At 34.5% G+C, this 26,591-nt stretch overlaps 11 protein-coding genes across 11 annotated transcripts, besides 4 other annotated features; 6 read left to right on the plus strand and 5 right to left on the minus strand.

Moving 5' to 3' along the window:
• Positions 1-60: 60 nt before the first annotated feature.
• TVAGG3_0495550 (uncharacterized protein) lies at positions 61-1,008 on the plus strand (the record flags this gene model as incomplete). The annotated part of the gene is made up of 1 exon (XM_001330168.1): positions 137-658. The coding sequence occupies one exon, from the start codon at positions 137-139 to the stop codon at positions 656-658; it is 522 nt and encodes a 173-aa protein (XP_001330203.1).
• A 3-nt stretch (positions 1,009-1,011) lies between these two features.
• On the minus strand, positions 1,012-1,901 carry TVAGG3_0495560 (uncharacterized protein; the record flags this gene model as incomplete). The annotated part of the gene is made up of 1 exon (XM_001330167.2): positions 1,103-1,879. One exon carries the CDS (start codon positions 1,877-1,879, stop codon positions 1,103-1,105), a length of 777 nt encoding a protein of 258 aa, XP_001330202.1.
• Positions 1,902-2,442: 541 nt separating this feature from the next.
• TVAGG3_0495570 (uncharacterized protein) lies at positions 2,443-5,335 on the minus strand (the record flags this gene model as incomplete). Its single annotated transcript, XM_001330166.2, has 1 exon — positions 2,610-5,300. One exon carries the CDS (start codon positions 5,298-5,300, stop codon positions 2,610-2,612), a length of 2,691 nt encoding a protein of 896 aa, XP_001330201.1.
• A 1,448-nt stretch (positions 5,336-6,783) lies between these two features.
• Positions 6,784-7,920, plus strand: TVAGG3_0495580 (IQ domain-containing protein D family; the record flags this gene model as incomplete). The annotated part of the gene is made up of 1 exon (XM_001330165.1): positions 6,784-7,920. One exon carries the CDS (start codon positions 6,784-6,786, stop codon positions 7,918-7,920), a length of 1,137 nt encoding a protein of 378 aa, XP_001330200.1.
• A 367-nt stretch (positions 7,921-8,287) lies between these two features.
• TVAGG3_0495590 (uncharacterized protein) lies at positions 8,288-8,629 on the plus strand (the record flags this gene model as incomplete). Its single annotated transcript, XM_001330164.1, has 1 exon — positions 8,288-8,629. One exon carries the CDS (start codon positions 8,288-8,290, stop codon positions 8,627-8,629), a length of 342 nt encoding a protein of 113 aa, XP_001330199.1.
• A 197-nt stretch (positions 8,630-8,826) lies between these two features.
• Positions 8,827-9,855, plus strand: TVAGG3_0495600 (3'-5' exonuclease protein; the record flags this gene model as incomplete). Its single annotated transcript, XM_001330163.1, has 1 exon — positions 8,827-9,855. One exon carries the CDS (start codon positions 8,827-8,829, stop codon positions 9,853-9,855), a length of 1,029 nt encoding a protein of 342 aa, XP_001330198.1.
• Positions 9,856-10,808: 953 nt separating this feature from the next.
• Positions 10,809-10,865: a mobile genetic element.
• Positions 10,866-11,179: 314 nt separating this feature from the next.
• On the plus strand, positions 11,180-14,653 carry TVAGG3_0495620 (experimental autoimmune prostatitis antigen 2-related family; the record flags this gene model as incomplete). The annotated part of the gene is made up of 1 exon (XM_001330162.1): positions 11,192-14,638. One exon carries the CDS (start codon positions 11,192-11,194, stop codon positions 14,636-14,638), a length of 3,447 nt encoding a protein of 1,148 aa, XP_001330197.1.
• Positions 14,654-14,721: 68 nt separating this feature from the next.
• Positions 14,722-14,754: a mobile genetic element.
• Positions 14,755-14,915: 161 nt separating this feature from the next.
• TVAGG3_0495640 (protein modification by small protein conjugation) lies at positions 14,916-17,853 on the minus strand (the record flags this gene model as incomplete). Its single annotated transcript, XM_001330161.2, has 1 exon — positions 14,957-17,848. One exon carries the CDS (start codon positions 17,846-17,848, stop codon positions 14,957-14,959), a length of 2,892 nt encoding a protein of 963 aa, XP_001330196.1.
• Positions 17,854-18,094: 241 nt separating this feature from the next.
• Positions 18,095-18,402: a mobile genetic element.
• A 2,712-nt stretch (positions 18,403-21,114) lies between these two features.
• TVAGG3_0495660 (uncharacterized protein) lies at positions 21,115-22,138 on the plus strand (the record flags this gene model as incomplete). Its single annotated transcript, XM_051236376.1, has 1 exon — positions 21,647-22,138. One exon carries the CDS (start codon positions 21,647-21,649, stop codon positions 22,136-22,138), a length of 492 nt encoding a protein of 163 aa, XP_051094200.1.
• A 1,906-nt stretch (positions 22,139-24,044) lies between these two features.
• Positions 24,045-25,220, minus strand: TVAGG3_0495670 (protein modification by small protein conjugation; the record flags this gene model as incomplete). The annotated part of the gene is made up of 1 exon (XM_051236377.1): positions 24,045-25,220. One exon carries the CDS (start codon positions 25,218-25,220, stop codon positions 24,045-24,047), a length of 1,176 nt encoding a protein of 391 aa, XP_051094201.1.
• Positions 25,221-25,312: 92 nt separating this feature from the next.
• On the minus strand, positions 25,313-25,540 carry TVAGG3_0495680 (protein modification by small protein conjugation; the record flags this gene model as incomplete). The annotated part of the gene is made up of 1 exon (XM_051236378.1): positions 25,313-25,540. The coding sequence occupies one exon, from the start codon at positions 25,538-25,540 to the stop codon at positions 25,313-25,315; it is 228 nt and encodes a 75-aa protein (XP_051094202.1).
• Positions 25,541-25,786: 246 nt separating this feature from the next.
• Positions 25,787-26,092: a mobile genetic element.
• Positions 26,093-26,591: the final 499 nt, after the last annotated feature.

Consider the following 26,591-nt stretch of genomic DNA (forward strand, 5'->3'; position numbering starts at 1 on the left):
ATATAGTTACAATGTATTTTGCACTAATTCTAAAAATATTTGGAATTAAAGCACAATTAACTCTTTAAGATTCTTGCTGTCGAATACAATTCTCTGATGTATAGTTCATTACTTGGAAATTAATCATTTTTAATTAATGATTCCAGAAGAAGGAATCTTAGAAGAAATATCAGATTTACGCCAAAAATGTTCAAAGTTGAATGCAGAAATAAACGATTTAAAACTCAAACATGAACAGAAAGTTGATAAAATTTCACATTTAAAGGAAATGAATTCTAAAATCAAAGGTCTTATTGCTGAAATGGATGAAGAACTTAAATTATCCAAGTCTGACGATGAAGCATCACTTAGAGAGCAAATAAACCAATTAGAACAAGCAATAATTAAAACTCAAAATGAACAAAAGCATTTTATACTCGAAACAAATCGATTGAAAGAAGTTGAGAAGTTACGATCAGCATCACGTGCTCGGCAAATGCTATATACTGACATGTCAGCACAAATAAATAATAACGGAAATATCCCTATTTCATCATTAATTCTACTACGTCATGACTTAGAAAAGGAATTACAAGAACTTATTTCAAAGGATGCGCCTACTTATGTAATTAACAGAAAGAAAGCTCAAATTGTTCATTTACTAGACGTTACAATCTAAATTAACATAATTATCTCATACTTCTCAATCATAGCTATGATATTCATGCGTGTTTGTTATATTACCATTAGATTCAAGATTTGTCTAATTCATCAGAAAAATTAGTGAAAATAACTTATGCGGGCGCTACATTTTGTTAATTTTGAAAACTTGTAAATAATTCTCGATGATGAAATCGCTAAAAATACCAGAAAAATTTGTTATATCACACTGCATTTCCTTACAACAGTCACAATCTTGTTCATTATTCGATTGCAATGACATTCTTTCAAAATCTAGATAAAATGAAGAAAAATAAGACATTTTTAAAATATTATTTGTTTTCTCTAATTTGTTTTGTTCTATTATAGGTAATAAAATAGAGTGTTTTTAAAATAAACTATATTTATCAACTTTGTGAGCAAATAAGAAGAGAATAATTTCAAAGAAAGTTTGAAGTACAATTTAATAGTATGAAGGCTTCTTCTCGCCATCTTCAACAGTTGGGAAGTAAGCTAATGGCTTGGAATTGCTTTCTCTATGAGGAGCTTTTGAAACTTTTTTGTTCTTGAGGAGAAAAGCGAATCCGGCCAAACCAACAATGACTACACCGATAACGATACCGATGATGATGTATGGTAAACCGCTTGACTTTTGCTGATTTGCTCCTTGGATTGGTGACCAGCTCTGCTGATCAAAGGAGATGGCAAGCTTTGTAAATGGAGAATCTATTGATGGGCAGAAGATCTGTTTGACGTTAACAACTGTTGCTTCAACAACTGAATCATCATATTTGCAGAAAGCCTGCTTTGGATCTTTCTTGAAGTAGAAATTAGGAATTCTGTAATTAACAACAACAAAATTGGATTTGTTGATGTTTTTAACGTTATAATTATTAATTTTTGGAATTCTAGCAATGCAATTGCCTGGATATGAGCATTGACTGACTGAATCGCACTCTTTATCGCATTTCCAGCATCCTCTCTTATCAATAGTAGAATCTGAAATGTAACCTTTCTTGCAAACACGAGATCCATCTTGTCTTAAGTCTGTGTTGGGGAATGAGTCATCAATTTGGTCGAAACTTCCATCTTGAGGCATATCAAAATTGAAATCTTGATGAGAAATAGGATTTTCGCTTCCTTGCTCTATACGTGACTTTCTATGTCTACGAGATCTATGTCCCATAGCATCGCGTGGTGCAGAAAGAGCGGAGAATAATAGAAATGGAATCAGAATCATATTTGAAATTTGTCAAAAAAACCGTCGACATTTGACAAAAGTGAGGAATCTGATAGATGTCAAAAATCCGTTTAGGTTATTCGCTATAAAGACATAATATTATCAGGATATATCTATGAGAGAATATATGCCTATTTACGCCATTATTGGCTGGAATCATAATATACATTATGAAACTATCTTCTCAATCCTCAAGGTTAGTTGAGATATTTGCTCATATGTTATAAAAATAGTATCTATTTGCATTAACCAGATGTTATGTTTGATCTACTGACATAAACGTTGAGATGTTAACTATCTCTTTGAACTTATGTGCTGGGTTAGTTTTTATAGTTAGGATTTGTATTAACTAGTAAAGGTTAACAATATTCCAGTTATGATGTGCTTGTTATTTATATTCTTGAGTTAATAGTTTAATATGAAGCATCTAAGCAACGCATTAATAGCAGATTTCAGAATAAAAGTACTATTCATAAACCATAGAAACAATTTCGATGCTTGATGAATACTTATTACGTAGAATTCTACAATGGGCAATTTGTTTTTAAAAACGATGAAAAAAGTAACAACATATGATGAAATTTTTAATGAGCAAGACTACAATATGATTATTAAAAAAAATATAATAAAAAAAAGATGTATTATAAAACAAAAAGGTAAATTACAATTATTTTCTAACAATAGCTTATTAAAATCTATAAATTTTTCGTTTGGAAAGTAATAAAATTTCTCATCTCCTTCTTCTTCTTGATTGTGAAGGCTGTGGCACTACACCATCTCCTATTGCTGGCTCTTCAGGTACCTCATCAGGAACAGGCGGAAGTTCTTTGATATCGTTCTGATAAGTGAAACCTTTGACATTGCCCTTGAACATTACGACCATTGTTGAGATATTGTCCTTACTTCCGAGAGCAAAGGCAATATTTCTCAACATTGAAGCTGCATCTTGAGCACTTGTTGAATTTCGGATAATTTCAGCGGCATTGTCATCAGTAATGACATCCCAAACACCATCGCATGCAATGATGAGTCCGACATCCATCTGGTCGTCTAATGTAAAGTGTTCTACCTCTGGAGGTACAAATAATCCTTCGTGGTCGCACCAGAAGTCGCCAAGAGTACGGGCAACAGCAAGTTTACGCTGGATTCTGCCTTCAACGTTGACAGTTAAGCCTGCTTCTCGTAATCTTTGGTATTCTGTCCTCATTGTTGGTTTGTAGTCGGTAGTTAAGCGGATTGTTCTGTCTTTTCTGACTAATACAATGCGCGAATCACCAATTCCTGCCGTGTAAACGGTTTTGCCACGAATAAATGCAGAAACGGCTGTGCAGCCATCCTTTATGTTCAAGTTCTTCAGGAGCTTGTTGATTTGGCAGTACGCGGCTGTAATTGTCTTTGGAACGTCGGCATCTGATGCATTGACTGTATGAAGGAGAAGTTCGTTCTGTAAGCAGTGCGCGCTTGTTGCTGCGGCTACTTGACCTGTATGGCCATCGAAAAGTGCAAAGAGATGTTGATCGTCTTTGAATTCTTGATAAGTTATCGCATCTTCCATCGTTGGACGAACGCCCATTGTTGCGGAGTAGCCAAGACCGAACCTGTTCGAAAGAGACATGTGGTGGTCGGCCATGATGTGGAAACAGACTGGAGGAATATGTTGGTTCTTATCTGCCTTGGTATTGAGCATCTCGAAGCTGGATGGTGTTGTTGCTGACTCGAGAAGAGATGTAAGAGTGTCGGGGATGTTGACGGAAACTGGGTTACAGTTGATAGAAATAAATTTGGCGGCAGGGAAATGGGTAGGATTGAAGGAAGTGATCTGGTTGCAGTCAAGATTGATGGATGTAGCGCATGGAAGGTCGAAATCGAACTTTGTCAAGCGGTTGTAGGATAAATCGAGAACATTTATCGTAGTTGGGAATTCGAAGTCATCTGGTATATCGGAAATGAGGTTATGGGCCATAGAGAACATCTTGAGTGATGTAAAGAGCTTGAAATAGGAAGGAAGACTTGTTAAATGATTATTTGATGCATCAAAAGTCTGAAGGAAGAAGAGAGATCCGATTCCAGCAGGTAAATTGGAAAGCTCGTTGTTCGCGCATATCAAAGAACGAATCTTTGAATAAGAAACAACGCAACTTGGAAAAACTCTGAATTTGTTTCCAGAAATGTTGAAATCGGTAATCTTACTGCATGACGAGAGGGAGCGTGGTAAAGCGGTAAGTTCGTTGAAGGAAACATTGAAATCGGCAAAGTAAGAATAATCATTGAAACAATCTGGGATTTCTTTCAATCTGTTGAAGGAAAGATTGAGAGTCCTCAGATGTGTGCACGAAATTGCAGGGAATTCCTTAAGCCTGTTGTTTGTTATCTGGAAGAAATCAAGATTCGTGCAATTGGTAAATGTTTTTGGCAATCTCTTGATCTGGTTGAAGTTGAGTATCAAGCGGCTGAGAACTGGCTTCTCTGGAAAGTTATCTGCAATTTCCGTTATCTCGTTGTTATTTGCTATGAGCTGAGCGAGTTTTCCGATGGATCCGATAAACTTGCTTCCAAGTTTAGTGATATTATTGAAAGCAATGTCTAATGCGGACAAAGTATCAGGTAATTCGAAATTAAGCTCGCCCTTGATATCGCAGTAGCAAATTGAGAGTCCTCTGAGGCCAGAGATGTTGAATATCTTAAGAGGGAACTTTCCAAGTGGGTTAGATTGAACACTCAAGGATGTGCAGTTGAAAGAGTCATCAAAATCCCAATCTTTGAGATTATTCATGTATAGGTTAAGCTGCTTGAGAGATTTTGGAAGATTCTTTGGATCAAACGTTTCAAAGTAGTTTCCAAATAATGAAAGTTCTTCCAGTTTCTCAAATTCGTCAAAGTAATCAGGGAGTTCGGAGAGGCAGTTACCGTCGAGGTGGAGCGAACGCAGTGTTGGGAGCCACGTTGGCTTGATCTTTGGAAGGCTCTTGATGTCACAATGGGTAAGTTTCAAAGTCTCCAGGTTTGGAGCATTGAGATTCCAGATATCATCCAGGTTGATATTTGGATTGAAACTTAAGTCTAAAGTAGTTAACGATTGTTTGAAGTTACAGTTAAATTTGGTGATGTTATTCGCTGTGAGATTCAGCGTTTGGAGGTTATCGAATCTCATAAATGCGTCTTTTGGAAGATTGTTAAGATTATTATCGACAAGGTCCAATTGTGAAATACAAACGTAAGCATCAAGGCCAGTAGGTAACTGTGTGAGCCCACAGTCTGCGAAACGTGCTCTGGATATTTTTTGAAGTATTTCAGGAACATATGGAATGATTTTAACTATTTTGTTAACTATTTCGAAGCTTGATAGGTTAGGATTCATAAATACGCTCATTTGCACTTCTTCACGAAAAACAGCCCGATTGTCATTAACGGGCTGGGTCATTTTTAATTATCGTGAATTATTGTAGAAAAAAAAATTGATAGATATATAAAGGCAAAAAATTGCCCTTTCTTTTTGATTCCGTTTCAAATTTAAACGAATCGTAATCAGATTATTTTGATGTTTGATTGTAGGATGTTATTGATTTATTGGATATTTTATTCCAGAAATATTATGAAAGCAAAAGCAAAAAAATTAGATGATCAAATAATATTGAAAAGCGCTCACCCTTAGATGTCCAATAGAATGATGAAGTATTTCATAATAAAATTAAAGTGATGTCAATTTTGTAGGATAAAATTAAGAAATGAAATGATTTTTAAAATAATATTTATGCTTATTAAATGATTATTTATGCATGATTTATGGTCATTCAAAAAGTTATTTTGAAAGCGGTATTGAATGACATTCAAAAACATGATGATATCTGGCCAAATCACTTTCCTGAGTTAATCCATTATTGGTAGATATTATCCAAAATTAATTTTGTGAGAATTACGTTCTTTGATATATTCAATTATTTCAAAAATCATTTTTTTATCTAACAAATACGAAATATATATGTCGATTTGCATATTAAATATGACGATCAAATTACTTTTTGATAAAATAAAATCCTCATTCACAAAATAATTGAAATCGATCATTTTTGTGAATTTTATGCGAATTTTTTTAGGTGAGATGCTTGATTTCTGAAATCAAATCGAAATCACTTGGAATTCTAGTGATCAATTTTATCAATTTCTTTACCATTAAATCATGGCTTGAGGCTGTTGTTGATTCTGAATGCTATAATTTTTATTCAAAAATTCTTTTCAAAATTTTATTTTTTAGGGGGTTATTCTCATTATTTTGAGCAAATTTGCAACAATACAGATATTTCGTGAGCTTGATTTAAAATAAAACATAATTAATAGGAAATATCCCCATGGTCCTGATGAAATCAACCTGACTAAGAATAATACATATCTTTATTTTGTTTTACTGAAGTTTTCCCTATAGGAATTTGATGAGTATATCGAATTTTCCAAAATATAAGTTCTGAACAGATTACTTAATATTAGGTTTACTAATCTATTTACTTTTCCTTAGTCTTTTTGAGCATCATCAATCATCGCAAATTCCTTATCTTTTGTAAAAAATAAATTACAATATTAATTGTATAGGTTTCGAGTTTTGACATAGCATTTTAAACATATTGATTAATTAACTTGATATATCTTTCATTTTATTTTTATCATTTGATATTTTTAGAAATTGTTCGGGATCCACTATTTATCGCACTAGCTAACATCATCCAAGCATGTTCTTTGTTTCCAAAACATATTTTTCATGAGATTAATATCAAAGATATAAATTTTTCATGAAAGAATCCAACAACATATCATTACATGCCTTACTTAATATAAATATTAATTCCAAATTGCACAATTTAGCAAATCTCTAAAAAAACGTGTAAAAAATTTTTTGTTCAATTCAAAAATAAATGTTTCGATTACTTTTCAACAATAAAGAATTTAAAGAGAGAATTAGCACTATGTCAACCAATGATGCTTTGCAGATATCTTCTGTCGGAGCAAAAAGAATTCTTTGTATTCTTGACGAATGCAAGAAAAGAGTTGAATTTTCATTATTATTACCAACAATGGCAGATTTTATTGAATCAAACGATGAAATTCCACCAATTATCAAAGAATACTCTGCAGAATTTCATGCACATCAACAATATTTGTCATCAATCATGACAACAGACGGATATCCAAAACCAGGATTCGAAGATGCATTTGAAGAAGAAGTTATGATATGTCAAGAGCTATCTCGTGAATTGGTACGTGAAATGGATAACTATCATTCACTATTTCAACCTATTGTTCAACAAAGAGACTCTGCTGTAGGTTCTAAACCAAAAATTGTTCAATACCTAGAAGAAATGATAAACTTAGAAACAGAATTTTTCTCAAAACACGTAAAGGAAGATAAAAAGAGAAATAGAATCGTTGCAGAAATCCAAACAATGGAAAAAATCAATAAAGAGCATATTGACGTACTTAAGCAAAAGGATATACAACTTAATAGAGAAAAAGATATTAAAATACGTGCAAAAGAAGAAGAATTAGATTCATTAAAGAAACAATTAGTACAAGCAAGGTCAATGGAAGTTCCTATCAATACAGAAGAAACAAAAGAAGATGAAATTGTATCTCATGAAGAAAATCTCAAAGCAGAATTTGGTGAAGTTAATAATCAAATGGGAAAAACACAAAAATCTCATCATGATGATGAGAACGCTTCACGAAGATTGATCAGAAAAGATGAAGAACAGCTTCAACATCTAATTACAAAGTATGATACAGAAATGGCAAATTTAGGAAAAGAATCGACGCTTGCCATGCAAAAAATGCAAAAATTAGAGAGTGATGTGGCTGTTTTAAGGACATCTTTGGCGGAAATCAATGAAAAGAGAGCTCCTGCCATTGCTGATGAAAGATATTTTTCACAAATGCATATTAGACAGTCAAAACAGATGTATGACATGCTTGAATCAGTTAAGACAATCCAAAATTATGTAAGACTATTCTTAAAAACGGCTCCGAAGCCTTCAAAGTCGAAAAAGAAGAAATGAATTTCTTATTTACTTTATTTTATATTTTGTTTGTAATTTACTCTAAATTTGTTTGAAATTATCATATATTTATACTATCTCTTTGGTTATATCTTGCTTATTCAATATTTTGAGTGATCTTAATGAGAAATTCAAAAAAGGTACTTGCAAATAGGCATTTTTCTTCATTAACTCCAATATATTGCATAAATGATATGTTTCGTTATGATACGATTTTAATCAATTTCAATTCAATCACTCAGATTGAATTTCAAACAGTAATAAAAAGTATGCCCATAGAAATTTTGTACAAGATAAACTGATTTTCGGAAATACTTACTGTAATAGAGTTTCTCGACACTAAAATTTTTGTCACTTTTATTGGAAAATGAGTAAAGAACAGCGCGAACCTATATATACTGAAATCCTTTATCACTGCAAATCACTTGAAAGTGTCACAGACAAGCAAATAGAAATGCTTAAGAAAGATCAAAAGGAAGTTCAGCAAGCATTACAGACAATGTTTAATAAACTTCAAGAAATTTCGAAAGCAATTCCTAAATATGAAATAGAAGCAGATATAGATAGAATTAACGCAATATGTGATCGTTTAGAAGCATGTTGGTCAAGAGTTCAAAATGTCAACAAAAGATCAGATAAGCTAATTACAACTTTGCAACAAAAATCAGCTCAACTAAGCATAGAAGTTGAAAAGGGTGTTCAAGCATAATCTAATTCGATATGAAGATGTTAAATTGTTCTTGGTTGCAACAACATTGTGTGGCTATAGTAGAAAAGAGAGCGATAATACTACATTTATATGTCGTTTTGTTCAAATATGATTTTATTATTTTTTGAATTTGTATGGTAAAAGTGTCATTTTGTAAACTCGGTGAATTTTCACCCGAAGATTATTTTTGAAGAAAAATGAAGTATTGTGGGTCAATTCGAATTAATGATAATTTTTATTTGCCAGCACTCCGAAGGAATGATTGGGATATTGGCGAAATGAGGAAAGTTATGTTCTTTAAAGGTCGAGTTTCCCTGATTTATCTCACATCTGTTGACCATCCTGAGTTTAAGGAACATCTCAAGTTAATTGATATTGATGACCCGATATGTATTGATTTTGAATGGAGAGTTTCATATTCTTCCAAATTTCAAAATCATATTTCGTTATTTCAATTTGCCACGGATAATTGTGCACTTCTTATTAGGCATTTGCCTCCCCAGCCAAGTGAAATCCTGAAAGAGTTCTTAGAGACACACAGTTTCATAGGAAAAAGCACAGGAAATGATATGAGAAAGCTGAAAGACTTGTTTGGAACAGATATTAACGTTAAAATAGAAGATATAGCATCAAACAGATTATGTCCACATGGATTTTCTCGAAATTTCCATGATATGGTTGCAACATTTGTTGGGCCACCCCTTTTTTCAATTAAAGATAAAACAGTGACATTATCAAATTGGGAGCGGCCAAAATTAGCTATTATCCAGGTCCTTTATGCTGCTTTTGATGTCATTGCCTTAAGTTTTTCCCTTCCAAGACTTCCACCTGCTGCTGAACCAAAACAAAAAGTACTGAAAGGTAATCGAGCAATATCTAAGTCGCAGAGAAAGAGGATCTTCAAAAACCCCGGAGAATGTGCTAAAGCTTTGTCTGATATAACATTTCCAAATAGTGTTTTGATTCTAGAAAACATTGATTTCAATGTTCCTGATATTACAACAGAAAAGGCATTGAAACTAACATTAGAATTGTTTAACATGGATGAATCCATTCCTTCGACAATGACAATAGAGGTTGATGAAGATCTACCATCAGAATTGTTTGAAACTCAAAATTGGGAAACTCAACAAGAATCATTTAGGCAAAAAGAAGAGCCTGATCAAAAATTCCTATCATCAAGTGAAGATGATTATGATTATCTTGCTAATATCGGTGATGAATGAGCTTCTTATCTATTTGTTTGTAGATTATTTGTTAAATATTTTATTTTAATCATTCTTAATATTAATCATTGGGTTTAATGATTGGTTTTATGTAACTTTAATTCAGTGGTTGATTCAATTTGTTAATTAGTGTTCGATAAAAATAATTTATCAAAATATTATCAAGTTACAATATAAATATAATATGATGATGCTTAACAATACTAGGGTCAAATAGATATTCCATTAAATTACATAAAATATCATTAATTTAGTTAATTTGAATTAGTAACATGGTATTTTTTAGAATGTATACTATTTCATTGTGTTTTAACTCATTCCTAATAATTCCATTGCAGTAAAAAGTTATGAATGCCTGTATTGTATTAGAATGACAATTCGATACGAGTTAAAATTTTATAGAAGTTGGATTTTTAGATATGCCGCATAATGCTGAAATTAAATATTCGGTCACTTCTTAGAAAAAAATTTTCTCTTAATGATAGTTGTGGAACCTAAATTTTCAAGCTAATCTTCTTATAACTTCATGAAAACCACTCGAGCGTCTCACGATTTTTTGAGATTTAATTGAAAATTTTTGCATAGAATGAGAGAGGGTCAAAGTTGCTATTTGTGCACTTTCCACAAGAATATAATGGGAAAAAAGTTATCATATAGTTGATCTCATTCACTGAGGTGAGAGATGCATGTAGTGTAATGTGATAAACAGTGGGATTGCGGCTCTAAGTCCTAGGTTCGAGACACATTGGCTTCATTTTTCTCTTTTTTATTGACGTAAACTATTCAATTTTTGTGTTCTCCATTCAAATTTCAGAATTTTTTTGCAGATTTCACGCTACATTCGAAGTTACCTTTTGTAACAACCACCACTGCCTACGAAAGACGAAAGTGTGTCACGATTTCACCCGGAAATCCGACGGTTGTTTAAGAGTAAGCACTTTTGGCACCTACTCTATCGAAAAATCAACATTTAAGGTTAATTTAAGAGTATGCACTTTTGTCACCTACTCTGCATAGAATTGTTTACAGAATTATAAATATTTCAAATATCAAAAATAAAATTTGGGGATTTATAATATCTTCTTCTCAATTTTTGAAAGACCCATACAACTAGTTATCAATTGCACGATGACATTGGCATAATTTTTAAATCTTATTGGTCACATAAAATTATGTCGTATTTTATAACTTTTACTCTGAAACTCTAATTTTTTCAATCAATTTTTTTCATTATAACTATTGTTGTATAATATAATTACATCAAATTTTATTATGAACAGTATTCTTTTGAGAGGGCAAAAATTATTTTGAGAGTATATTTTTATTTTACTAAAAAATGCTTTGTTTCTTACCATTTCTCAGTCTTTCCTATAATGTTTCATTATTTGGATATCATGGCATCAATACAGTTCAAGTACAAGAAATTGATGGATATGAAGTCCTTGAAGTTCTTAAACATAAACCATCCGGCATTAAAAACATCCGCGATGCAGGATACTCTTCACCTAAAATTGCTAATGATAACGATTATGGATGGCCAGGTCACACAATGAAAGCTACAAAGGCCCAAATTTCAAGCGAACTCGAAAAAATGAAAGCACAATTTTGCAAAGCATCATCAGATTTAACGCAAGGTCAACTGTATTACCACCCTGCTGGAATTAAGCAATTTATTCAAAATGACACTTATATTGCCGAAATTCAAAGAGCTGACAGAATAAAGTTGAGAATGTTCATCAACGATCGCTATGACATTTATCATTCAACAACTTTATACGCAATGCCAGGTGAATTAATTACTTTTGAAATACCTGAATTTGCCGTTGGTAAACTTAATCTCGTTTTGAACAGACAAGCACCATCTAATGGCGATCTCACTCAGAGGTATCCAAATCTTCAGTGTTCATTCACTCTTAATGCTAAAAAAGTCACTTTTGGCTATCCGTTGGGTGGCTACATGGATATCAAATGCTGGATTGATACATTCCCACTTCATAGTGTTGAAATCAACATTACAGGTGGTATTAGAATTCCATATTTCCGCTATGGTGCGGAATCAGATCAAGATTGGGAAGAAGAAACAAGAAACTATGTAGCACCACTTACATTCTACGATACAGGTAATGTCAAGTGCATCTTCCCATCCACATTCAGCCGCAACCAAATCAGAATGAGTGATGCAGGTGCATTCTGGCGTACTGTCGGCCGTGTAATGTATTCTGTCAACGAAGTCACAAACTACGATAGGCGTAAGGATGGCAGAATTAAAACAGCTATGTGGTTCAACTTCGATTCTTATGTTCCAGCCGGTGCAGCTGTTGCTTTTGTCGGTGCAAACTTCATCCAAGCACCATTCAGCTGGTCAACAGCTATGATCAACTACGAAGGAGCCAAATGGGGCTGCTGGGGTAACGTCCACGAGTATGGCCACCACTTCCAAAGCGGATGGGGTATCTCTGGTACAGGCGAAACAACAAACAACGTCATCAATTTCATCACATATGCCATGCTTACAGAAATTGATGCAACAAGACAGATCACATTAGGTGGCGCTTCCTTCAACGCCGCTAATGGCTGGGCATATATTACTCACGAGTTCGGAAACATGGATGCTACTAAAGATTATGCAGGCCCATTCTTCTGGTATGGAAACAACGCATATTTCTTCGGTCTCGATGCCTGGAGAAAGTGTTTGAGAGCACACACGCACCAGATATACTACAAACGCAGTGATTATGGCACTTATACATCAGAATTCCTTATGCACTGTGCCAAGTTCTTCCATAGAGATTTACGTGCATATTTCAAGACATTTGAATTCCCTGAAGCATCACAGATCTCTGATAGATGCAATAATGAATTAAGCCAAATGAAACTAAAGGAATTCCATCCAGTTACAATGATCTGGTGCAGTGGATATCAATTGGAGGATAATTACAGCTTCACAACACACAAACCATTCCGTATTCCAGCCCGTAGTGTGTATTACTTTGATTTCACAAAGAACATCAAGTCTAGAGCCAAAATGCATGCATTTGAGTTCGATGATATTTCGAAAGCAGAGTATGGAGAGCTCAAAAAACTCACCACTGGCAAATACAAGTACACACCTCCAGATAACACATCAATGATTGATATGTTCAATGTTACACTTAAAGATAAAGTAAATGGAGAGAAAACAATTTGCATCATCACTTTGGAACAGAGATTCAAAGGCTGTAGGATGAACTACATGAGTCTCAAATCATATGGTGCTACAAAGACAACAACACCAAAAGAAGCTTATAAGATCTACAACAAACAGCTAGAAACAGAGTTACCAACTTCATTGATCGGATGGGGAATGGTCGTCAACAATTATGGATCTGATAAAGCAGCTGTTCCATGGATTTGTGTCACAGAAGGTGTCTTTGTTCCAGAGAACTCAACCAAGTACAGATTCATCTTCCAACACGATGAAGGAATGTTGTTCTACATCACCGATTCTACACTTTCTGGCGATCCAGATTCAGACGAGAAGTATCTCTACTATTCAAGTGATAAATCTGAAGCCGCAAACGCTAAACAAGATACTAAATCAATTTCCCTTAAGGAAGGAACTAAATACAACTTCAGATTCATTGTTTACAACACAGATAACGCTGGATCTGGCCAAGTCAAGTATTCAATGGATGGTTCATCAGAATTCAAGAACGTTGATGGAAACAGAGTTTGGTTCCCTGGTTGTGGTCCTGATGATGTTGACCACATCTTCAAGCCAAAGCTTGAGAACGATCCAACACTCGGTCACTACTATGATACTGTTCATCGCGAGTATGCAACTGATAAATTCACTGTTAAGTCCGCTCCAAAGCCAGATGACTCTTCTATTTCAATGGACAAGATCTTATTCGATAAGGATATCAAACAAAATGCTTTATGCACTGTAAGTGACTTTCCAGTTACATACAAGGTCGACTTTGGCTCAGATATCATCATCGACAGAGTTCTTGCAACATCAATGGAAGGCAAGCCAATGGATTCAACAGCAGATATCAAGTGCGATGGTACAAAAGTTGGAACATTTAACTTGACAACTAAGGATAACAAGATGTTCTTTGATAATACATACAAGTGCAGAACTCTTGAACTTATTGTCAATGACAATAAGAATGGTAAATATGTATCAATCAACGAAATTGAACCACATCTTGATGTTATCTCCAATTCTAGACAAATTATCCCTGCAACACACATCGACATCGAGTTGAGCAGTGAAAAGAAGTGCAAGATTGTCAAGAACGGCTTGTATTACAACGGAAAAGGCCTCCAACTTGACAAAGGCTGCAAGTTAACATTCAATGTCAAACTTAATGATACAGGAGATTCCATTGGTGTCCTCGGAGATAGAACAATCTATGGCGGTGTCTTCGAGTTCTCTGTTGGTGGAGACTACAGAGGAACAGTTGACACAAGAGAAATCCTTAATTCTGAAAAGCAGTTTCTGCCTGGATATTCTATCTACCAGCAGCCACTTGTTGGTGTAAGAGGCCTTAAGAATGGAACTGACTATGAGGTTCAGATCAAAGTCACAGAAGGATCAGTAAGAATCGCTGGTTTCCTTGCTGATATGACACTTCATGAAGTATTCGAGAACTATGATGATGGAAACGCTTATTATAGATCTGCAAGATTCATCATTCCTATGATTATTGCTTCTATATTCATAGCTCTTGTCCTTGTAATTATAGTTGCTATCATTGTTCTCAAATGTAAGAAGGCAGGCGCAGAAGTCTTCACTTAAAGTAAATAAACAAAATATCTTTAATAAAAAAAATTCTTTTTCAAAAATATCTTTTATCATTAATTCTGTTCATCAATGATTCCTTAATGGTGCACTTACCATTTTCTGATAATCTCTCATAGCAAATCCTTGTTATAATAGTAAAAAAACTATAAGGGATACATATTAGTTTATACAGAAAATATTAACTATTCACCTGATCAATTGAGAAGTAAAAAATTTGAGATGATTTAGAAATAAAAAAAGGCGTTTGTGGGCCTAAAATTCAATTCATTATGCGGGAATTGTTTAATCGAAAAAGTAAAAAATTATTTCAAATTATTCAACGTTATACTTCTTCATGTATTCTCTGATGAATCCTAAGAACTGGAGATCTTCAGGGGTGTTTTTGACGTCTTGAATCTTCTGGCCATTGATTGGATCATTAAGATTGCCATTTGATTGGCTCAATTTGTAGATTAAGGCTTGTTTTTCGAAGTAGTTTCCGGATGATGCCTTAACTGGATGTTCCATTCTTGTGAATGAGAATGGGTCACAGAATTTCGGTTTGACTGTTCTCGCTCTTCCGAGTTTGACAATTACGCTTGAATCTTCATTGTAAGCTGGCAAACTTACTTCTGAGAAGCTTGAATTTCTAATAATAGAAATCAGATCGACTGATGGCGTAATTCGCTCCAAAACATCCATGTTCTGGATATTCTTGAAATCTGGCTTTGAAAGCATGTTTCTGATCGAAAGAAGTGCAAAGAAGATTGTGACATTGGAGTTGTGTCTTGTTCTCAAAACATCGATGTTGATTGAACCATCAGCTGTGATATTTGGATGCAAAGGAACAGATAAGAATCTGATTTCAGGAGCTGTAACTGGGAATCCATTTGGAATGATGACTGCAAGTTTCAACCATTTGTTTGCACCATATGGCGAATCTTTCTTTGTTCTCATGTATACATTCCAGTATTTGCCGAATTGTTTATCTTCATCGTTAGGAGAAGGTTTCTTGATGAAGAAGTAGAAATTCTTATTGATTTGTGATTCGAAATGAATTGCACAATCCTTCATGTTCAACAAAATCTCGTTTTCAAGTTGAGTAATTTCTGGCTTTTGCTCCAAGAGATAAATGCTCTTCTTCAATGTCTCAAGTTCTTCTTGCTTATAATTGAAATTCTTCACAGGAACTATTGAGATTGGAGAATGTTTCACTGTCATATCTCTATCAACACAATTGCCTTTAACTGGTCCAAATTGTCTGAGTGTTAAGTTGAAGAAACCATCACTTTCAAAGATTCGTCTAATTTTTGTGATATCGATTTGTCTGTTTCCTTTTTTGATGAAATCTCTATCGGAGAACTGAAGATAGCATCCTCCTGAGTTAATTGCTATGTTTTGTGGTGGATATTCTGGATCATCTCCCAATTCGATATAATCAAATACGATTCCGTCTCTAACTAAACCATTTGCAATATCAGCTAGTTCTTGCATGTGATTATTCGTTTTATAATGATATTCATTATCACCACCATCTGTAAGAGCAATAATTCTCTTAATTGCATTCTTGAATTCTGGTTTTTGCCTAACTTTTGCATTGATTTCATCTTGTGCTAATTCAATGCAGCGGTATAAAGCAGTGCAACCCCAAGCTCTAATTGTATCGACAGCTCTGTGAAATTCGTTTGGAATTGGAGATAAAGGTAAAATTATTTTTGGCGTTGTATCAAAAATGTACAAACCCCAGAGTGATAATGGGCCGACTTCATAAGCTCTGTTAACAATGATTTTGAAGCATTGTTTTGCAATTTCAAGGCTTGTACCGCCCATTGATCCTGATGTATCAATGCAGATAATGTTGATTTGTTGTGTTTCACTTGGAGTGTCGATTACAACACCTTTAGATCTTAGAGCTTCAGCCATTGTGTCAATAACTTCCACCTTTATTTCTCCTTCTTTTGGATCAATGTATTGGATTTGTTTCTGGGAAACAATGCTTTTACTGTCTTGTTGTTTGTAGCATGTTCCAAGGGAAAGTAAGAATGTGTTGTTTCCCCTGATGATCATCGGATTAGGATTTGAGATTGCTTCAATAATCTTGAATTCTCTGAATATTTGGCTCTGAGAGGAATTCAAATCTTTGACTTCAGGTAATGATCTTTTGATTGTTGTGGCAAAGCATCTTGAGAAATCTGAATTATATGTGGAGATGCTTTCATAATCGCTGAAATTCAGGAAGAAATAGCGTCCTGTTGATGTGTTCAAGAATGGGGCGATGTTCATTGTAACTCTTGAAGGAGAACTTTGTGAATGGTGATCAACATATTTGAAGAAATCTAAGATTTGGCTATAGTTAATCGAAGTCGTGTTGTAAATATTCTTAACAATAGCAAAAAGAGTTGTTGTGATGGTAATAATGTGGTGATACCTTATCAAAGCTTTCTTCTGGATGTCATGAAGAGCAATGATGCATGGAGCATATTTTGTGTTGTTCTCAAACCATCCAATGATCTTTTGGAGAATTCTGTAATCTGTGACACATAACAAGCCCATTAAAGCTGATCCTAAGACAACTGTGTCTTCTGGAAGGTTGTTTAATGGAGAGATACAGAATTTCTGTTGATCATTTGTAATTGCACAAATATTTGCTTTGACTGAATGGTAATATGATGGCAATGAAAGACCTCTGAATGTGGAAACTGATTTACTTACAACAGTGATATACAAAACCTTCTTTGCAGCAGTGTAAATGGAAAAGAAATCATTAATTGTTCCACGGAGATAAGGAATAGCACCTGGCAAATATACAATGACATCAATGTCTTGAATATTATATGTCTTTTCGATTTCTTGGATGATGTGAGCCCTTTGTGAATCAAAGTCTAAATCAGGTGAAACTGGCATGAAAATGCCTTTTGTTAGTGACTCATATGTAACTGTTGAATACACTCTGAAATGTCCTTTTGGAGGGTCACCTTCATAATCATCTGGCAAATTTATTGTTGGAAGGAAATTATGATCAAGAACTGTAATGATATCTTGAACAAGCGTAGTATCCAATACATATGTGTTTGGATCCAAGACACTACCATAGAGACCAAGATAGATCTGATTGGAGAGGTTAAGCTTGGATTGTATATCATTACACAGCTTAGACACAGTCCAATCATCGGAGTAATACCAACTAACCGTCTGGCGATTAAAAGTAATGCTGATGTCAGGCATGAAGAATAACTAAAATGAAATTTGTTAAATTTTCCATCAATTGTATTGACAGAAATTATAATGTTGTTTCATTTCAAGAAATAATATTATAATTAATAATAGTATGTATATTTTTAAGGAAAACAAAAGCAAAAATTGAAATGTTTATAAAATGATAAATAAGCTATTCCAACTGATATAGAATATATTTAACGGAAAATCAATATTAAAAATCCAATATGCTGGCTTTTTTAAACTTTACTTGAAGGGGAGGTTTTTTGTGATATGGAAAAATGTTCGTTGCTCAATTATCTCACTATTGGATGGACTTTTATCGAGCGAAATTTTGGCTGTAAAGACAATTCTGATATTGGTAACATGGTGATAAGAACAAATAGTCAGTTTGCATGGTTTATGATGAGATAATTTCGATTTAAAAAAAAACATAAAAATTGATTTTAATGAGCGATTATATTTGAATATGCTCTCCTAATTTGAAGGAACTGGTTAAATCATAAATTGATCATGAATAATTTTTTTTCGAAATAACAATTATAATTTCATATTCATTAAAAAAAAAAAAAAAAAAAAAGGTAGTGGGGCTTCCAGGCACTTCGTGCCTTCTAGCCCTGAAGATGTTTAGTATAAATGAAGTTTGTATTCGGAGGGCTTCCAGGCGCCCTCTAGCCCTGAAGATGTTTAGTATAAATGAAGTTTTTATTCGGAAATTGTTAGTCTTCTGGGTCGAAAACATTATATAATGTTTCACTTTTCACAAATTATATATGTTTTCATGTTTTGTCAAGACTTCTTCGTAATGAGTGTAAATGACCCAAAAATAAAGTTTAGGTGAAGTGGTGAGATGTCACCTGTTTTCTCACCTCTTTTTTCACCTCTTGAATTTTCAAGACTTCTTCGTAAATGTTTTGTCAAGACTTCTTCGTAATGAGTGTAAAGGACCCAAAAATAATGTTTAGGTGAAGAGGTGAGATCTCACCTGTTTTTTCACCTCTTTTTTCACCTCTTGAATTTGTCAAGACTTCTTCGTAAATGTTTTGAGATTTCAAGTTATTTGAATTAGGTCCAGAAGACAGTATCAAACGCAGTTTATACGGAATGAAACGTGATAACGTTCCTTATATAAATTATTCTCGATATTGCGAAGATATTAAAGACAAAATCTCACAAGTGCAAATGCTTGAACAGCCTGAATTCAAAACAATCGATTTTAAAGAATACATAAAAGTTATCATGCCATATTTGGATGCAACTCCTGAGGACGAAATATTAGCCAATCCAGATCATGATTTCGTCAATTACATTAAAGAAATTTCGAAATTAATTCCAACAGAATTTTATGGCCCTCTTCAGAAGTTTTGGCATCCTGTTTATACAGTTACAAGTTCTAAAGATCATGATTTTGCATATTTTATGGCAAAATTCTTAAGAGCTTCAGCAGATCCAACAAAACTCGCCAGAATTCTTGCCAAAGTTGTCTTCAAGGATACCATTAAGAATAAATCATCTACATCTCGCATTGAGATACCTGAATTTGCCGTTGGTAAACTTAATCTCGTTTTGAACAGACAAGCACCATCTAATGGCGATCTCACTCAGAGTATCCAAATTTCAGTTTCATTCACTCTTAATGCTAAAAAAGTCACTTTTGGCTATCCGTTGGGTGGCTACATGGATATCAAATGCTGGATTGATACATTCCCACTTCATAGTGTTGAAATCAACATTACAGGTGGTATTAGAATTCCATATTCCGCTATGGTGCGGAATCAGATCAAGATTGGGAAGAAGAAACAAGAAACTATGTAGCACACTTACATTCTACGATACAGGTAATGTCAAGTGCATCTTCCATCCACATTCAGCCGCAACCAAATCAGAATGAGTGATGCAGGTGCATTCTGGCGTACTGTCGGCCGTGTAATGTATTCTGTCAACGAAGTCACAAACTACGATAGGCGTAAAGGATGGCAGAATTAAAACAGCTATGTGGTTCAACTTCGATTCTTATGTTCCAGCCGGTGCAGCTGTTGCTTTTGTCGGTGCAAACTTCATCCAAGCACCATTCAGCTGGTCAACAGCTATGATCAACTACGAAGGAGCCAAATGGGGCTGCTGGGGTAACGTCCACGAGTATGGCCACCACTTCCAAAGCGGATGGGGTATCTCTGGTACAGGCGAAACAACAAACAACGTCATCAATTTCATCACATATGCCATGCTTACAGAAATTGATGCAACAAGACAGATCACATTAGGTGGCGCTTCCTTCAACGCCGCTAATGGCTGGGCATATATTTACTCACGAGTTCGGAAACATGGATGCTACTAAGATTATGCAGGCCCATTCTTCTGGTATGGAAACAACGCATATTTCTTCGGTCTCGATGCCTGGAGAAAGTGTTTGAGAGCACACACGCACCAGATATACTACAAACGCAGTGATTATGGCACTTATACATCAGAATTCCTTATGCACTGTGCCAAGTTCTTCCATAGAGATTTACGTGCATATTTCAAGACATTTGAATTCCCTGAAGCATCACAGATCTCTGATAGATGCAATAATGAATTAAGCCAAATGAAACTAAAGGAATTCATCCAGTTACAATGATCTGGTGCAGTGGATATCAATTGGAGGATAATTACAGCTTCACAACACACAAACCATTCCGTATTCCAGCCCGTAGTGTGTATTACTTTGATTTCACAAAGAACATCAAGTCTAGAGCCAAAATGCATGCATTTGAGTTCGATGATATTTCGAAAGCAGAGTATGGAGAGCTCAAAAAACTCACCACTGGCAAATACAAGTACACACCTCCAGATAACACATCAATGATTGATATGTTCAATGTTACACTTAAAGATAAAGTAAATGGAGAGAAAACAATTTGCATCATCACTTTGGAACAGAGATTCAAAGGCTGTAGGATGAACTACATGAGTCTCAAATCATATGGTGCTACAAAGACAACAACACCAAAAGAAGCTTATAAGATCTACAACAAACAGCTAGAAACAGAGTTACCAACTTCATTGATCGGATGGGGAATGGTCGTCAACAATTATGGATCTGATAAAGCAGCTGTTCCATGGATTTGTGTCACAGAAGGTGTCTTTGTTCCAGAGAACTCAACCAAGTACAGATTCATCTTCCAACACGATGAAGGAATGTTGTTCTACATCACCGATTCTTACACTTTCTGGCGATCCAGATTCAGACGAGAGTATCTCTACTATTCAAGTGATAAATCTGAAGCCGCAACCGCTAAACAAGATACTAAATCAATTTCCCTTAAGGAAGGAACTAAATACAACTTCAGATTCATTGTTTACAACACAGATAACGCTGGATCTGGCCAAGTCAAGTATTCAATGGATGGTTCATCAGAGAATTCAAGAACGTTGATGGAAACAGAGTTTGGTTCCTGGTTGTGGTCCTGATGATGTTGACCACATCTTCAAGCCAAAGCTTGAGAACGATCCAACACTCGGTCACTACTATGATACTGTTCATCGCGAGTATGCAACTGATAAATTCACTGTTAAGTCCGCTCCAAAGCCAGATGACTCTTCTATTTCAATGGACAAGATCTTATTCGATAAGGATATCAAACAAAATGCTTTATGCACTGTAAGTGACTTTCCAGTTACATACAAGGTCGACTTTGGCTCAGATATCATCATCGACAGAGTTCTTGCAACATCAATGGAAGGCAAGCCAATGGATTCAACAGCAAGATCAAGTGCGATGGTACAAAAGTTGGAACATTTAACTTGACAACTAAGGATAACAAGATGTTCTTTGATAATACATACAAGTGCAGAACTCTTGAACTTATTGTCAATGACAATAAGAATGGTAAATATGTATCAATCAACGAAATTGAACCACATCTTGATGTTATCTCCAATTCTAGACAAATTATCCCTGCAACACACATCGACATCGAGTTGAGCAGTGAAAAGAAGTGCAAGATTGTCAAGAACGGCTTGTATTACAACGGAAAAGGCCTCCAACTTGACAAAGGCTGCAAGTTAACATTCAATGTCAAACTTAATGATACAGGAGATTCCATTGGTGTCCTCGGAGATAGAACAATCTATGGCGGTGTCTTCGAGTTCTCTGTTGGTGGAGACTACAGAGGAACAGTTGACACAGAGAAATCCTTAATTCTGAAAAGCAGTTTCTGCCTGGATATTCTATTACCAGCAGCCACTTGTGGTGTAAGAGGCTTAAGAATGGAACTGACTATGAGGTTCAGATCAAAGTCACAGAAGGATCAGTAAGAATCGCTGGTTTCTTGCTGATATGACACTTCATGAAGTATTCGAGAACTATGATGATGGAAACGCTTATTATAGATCTGCAAGATTCATCATTCCTATGATTATTGCTTCTATATTCATAGCTCTTGTCCTTGTAATTATAGTTGCTAATCATTGTTCTCAAATGTAAGAAGGCAGGCGCAGAAGTCTTCACTTAAAGTAAATAAACAAAATATCTTTAATAAAAAAAATTCTTTTTCAAAAATATCTTTTATCATTAATTCTGTTCATCAATGATTCCTTAATGGTGACACTTACCATTTTCTGATAATCTCTCATAGCAAATCCTTGTTATAATAGTAAAAAAACTATAAGGGATACATATTAGTTTATACAGAAAATATTAACTATTCACCTGATCAATTGAGAAGTAAAAAATTTGAGATGATTTAGAAATAAAAAAAGGCGTTTGTGGGCCTAAAATTCAATTCATTATGCGGGAATTGTTTAATCGAAAAAGTAAAAAATTATTTCAAATTATTCAACGTTATACTTCTTCATGTATTCTCTGATGAATCCTAAGAACTGGAGATCTTCAGGGGTGTTTTTGACGTCTTGAATCTTCTGGCCATTGATTGGATCATTAAGATTGCCATTTGATTGGCTCAATTTGTAGATTAAGGCTTGTTTTTCGAAGTAGTTTCCGGATGATGCCTTAACTGGATGTTCCATTCTTGTGAATGAGAATGGGTCACAGAATTTCGGTTTGACTGTTCTCGCTCTTCCGAGTTTGACAATTACGCTTGAATCTTCATTGTAAGCTGGCAAACTTACTTCTGAGAAGCTTGAATTTCTAATAATAGAAATCAGATCGACTGATGGCGTAATTCGCTCCAAAACATCCATGTTCTGGATATTCTTGAAATCTGGCTTTGAAAGCATGTTTCTTGATCGAAAGAAGTGCAAAGAAGATTGTGACATTGGAGTTGTGTCTTGTTCTCAAAACATCGATGTTGATTGAACCATCAGCTGTGATATTTGGATGCAAAGGAACAGATAAGAATCTGATTTCAGGAGCTGTAACTGGGAATCCATTTGGAATGATGACTGCAAGTTTCAACCATTTGTTTGCACCATATGGCGAATCTTTCTTTGTTCTATGTATACATTCCAGTATTTGCCGAATTGTTTATCTTCATCGTTAGGAGAAGGTTTCTTGATGAAGAAGTAGAAATTCTTATTGATTTGTGATTCGAAATGAATTGCACAATCCTTCATGTTCAACAAAATCTCGTTTCCAAGTTGAGTAATTTCTGGCTTTTGCTCCAAGAGATAAATGCTCTTCTTCAATGTCTCAAGTCTTTCTTGCTTATAATTGAAATTCTTCACAGGAACTATTGAGATTGGAGAATGTTTCACTGTCATATCTCTATCAACACAATTGCCTTTAACTGGTCCAAATTGTCTGAGTGTTAAGTTGAAGAAACCATCACTTTCAAAGATTCGTCTAATTTTTGTGATATCGATTTGTTGTTTCCTTTTTTGATGAAATCTCTATCGGAGAACTGAAGATAGCATCTCCTGAGTTAATTGCTATGTTTTGTGGTGGATATTCTGGATAATCTCCCAATTCGATATAATCAAATACGATTCCGTCTCTAACTAAACCATTTGCAATATCAGCTAGTTTTTGCATGTGATTATTCGTTTTATAATGATATTCTTATCACCACCATCTGTAAGAGCAATAATTCTCTTAATTGCATTCTTGAATTCTGGTTTTTGCCTAACTTTTGCATTGATTTCATCTTGTGCTAATTCAATGCAGCGGTATAAAGCAGTGCAACCCCAAGCTCTAATTGTATCGACAGCTCTGTGAAATTCGTTTGGAATTGGAGATAAAGGTAAAATTATTTTTGGCGTTGTATCAAAAATGTACAAACCAGAGTGATAATGGGCCGACTTCATAAGCTCTGTTAACAATGATTTTGAAGCATTGTTTTGCAATTTCAAGGCTTGTACCGCCCATTGATCCTGATGTATCAATGCAGATAATGTTGATTTGTTGTGTTTCACTTGGAGTGTCGATTACAACACCTTTAGATCTTAGAGCTTCAGCCATTGTGTCAATAACTTCCACCTTTATTTCTCCTTCTTTTGGATCAATGTATTGGATTTGTTTCTGGGAAACAATGCTTTTACTGTCTTGTTGTTTGTAGCATGTTCCAAGGGAAAGTAAGAATGTGTTGTTTCCCCTGATGATCATCGGATTAGGATTTGAGATTGCTTCAATAATCTTGAATTCTTTGAATATTTGGCTCTGAGAGGAATTCAAATCTTTGACTTCAGGTAATGATCTTTTGATTGTTGTGGCAAAGCATCTTGAGAAATCTGAATTATATGTGGAGATGCTTTCATAATCGCTGAAATTCAGGAAGAAATAGCGTCCTGTTGATGTGTTCAAGAATGGGGCGATGTTCATTGTAACTCTTGAAGGAGAACTTTGTGAATGGTGATCAACATATTTGAAGAAATCTAAGATTTGGCTATAGTTAATCGAAGTCGTGTTGTAAATATTCTTAACAATAGCAAAAAGAGTTGTTGTGATGGTAATAATGTGGTGATACCTTATCAAAGCTTTCTTCTGGATGTCATGAAGAGCAATGATGCATGGAGCATATTTTGTGTTGTTCTCAAACCATCCAATGATCTTTTGGAGAATTCTGTAATCTGTGACACATAACAAGCCCATTAAAGCTGATCCTAAGACAACTGTGTCTTCTGGAAGGTTGTTTAATGGAGAGATACAGAATTTCTGTTGATCATTTGTAATTGCACAAATATTTGCTTTGACTGAATGGTAATATGATGGCAATGAAAGACCTCTGAATGTGGAAACTGATTTACTTACAACAGTGATATACAAAACCTTCTTTGCAGCAGTGTAAATGGAAAAGAAATCATTAATTGTTCCACGGAGATAAGGAATAGCACCTGGCAAATATACAATGACATCAATGTCTTGAATATTATATGTCTTTTCGATTTCTTGGATGATGTGAGCCCTTTGTGAATCAAAGTCTAAATCAGGTGAAACTGGCATGAAAATGCCTTTTGTTAGTGACTCATATGTAACTGTTGAATACACTCTGAAATGTCCTTTTGGAGGGTCACCTTCATAATCATCTGGCAAATTTATGTTGGAAGGAAATTATGATCAAGAACTGTAATGATATCTTGAACAAGCGTAGTATCCAATACATATGTGTTTGGATCCAAGACACTACCATAGAGACCAAGATAGATCTGATTGGAGAGGTTAAGCTTGGATTGTATATCATTACACAGCTTAGACACAGTCCAATCATCGGAGTAATACCAACTAACCGTCTGGCGATTAAAAGTAATGCTGATGTCAGGCATGAAGAATAACTAAAATGAAATTTGTTAAATTTTCCATCAATTGTATTGACAGAAATTATAATGTTGTTTTTATTCAAGAAAATATATTAATATTAATAATAGTATGTATATTTTTAAGGAAAACAAAAGCAAAAATTGAAATGTTTATAAAATGATAAATAAGCTATTCCAACTGATATAGAATATATTTAACGGAAAATCAATATTAAAAATCCAATATGCTGGCTTTTTTAAACTTTACTTGAAGGGGAGGTTTTTTGTGATATGGAAAAATGTTCGTTGCTCAATTATCTCACTATTGGATGGACTTTTATCGAGCGAAATTTTGGCTGTAAAGACAATTCTGATATTGGTAACATGGTGATAAGAACAAATAGTCAGTTTGCATGGTTTATGATGAGATAATTTGATTTAAAAAAAAACATAAAATTGATTTTAATGAGCGATTATATTTGAATATGCTCTCCTAATTTGAAGGAACTGGTTAAATCATAAATTGATCATGAATAATTTTTTTTCGAAATAACAATTATAATTTCATATTAATTAAAAAAAAAAAAAAAAAAAAAGGTAGTGGGGTTCCAGGCACTTCGTGCCTTCTAGCCCTGAAGATGTTTAGTATAAATGAAGTTTGTATTCGGAGGGCTTCCAGGCGCCCTCTAGCCCTGAAGATGTTTAGTATAAATGAAGTTTTTATTCGGAAATTGTTAGTCTTCTGGGTCGAAAACATTATATAATGTTTCACTTTTCACAAATTATATATGTTTTCATGTTTTGTCAAGACTTCTTCGTAATGAGTGTAAATGACCCAAAAATAAAGTTTAGGTGAAGTGGTGAGATGTCACCTGTTTTCTCACCTCTTTTTTCACCTCTTGAATTTTCAAGACTTCTTCGTAAATGTTTTGTCAAGACTTCTTCGTAATGAGTGTAAAGGACCCAAAAATAATGTTTAGGTGAAGAGGTGAGATCTCACCTGTTTTTTCACCTCTTTTTTCACCTCTTGAATTTGTCAAGACTTCTTCGTAAATGTTTTGTCACTTTTCTGTCACTT

The sequence above is a fragment of the Trichomonas vaginalis genome, chromosome II, assembly GCF_026262505.1.
Source record: "Trichomonas vaginalis G3 chromosome II, whole genome shotgun sequence".
NCBI lineage: Eukaryota > Parabasalia > Trichomonadida > Trichomonadidae > Trichomonas > Trichomonas vaginalis.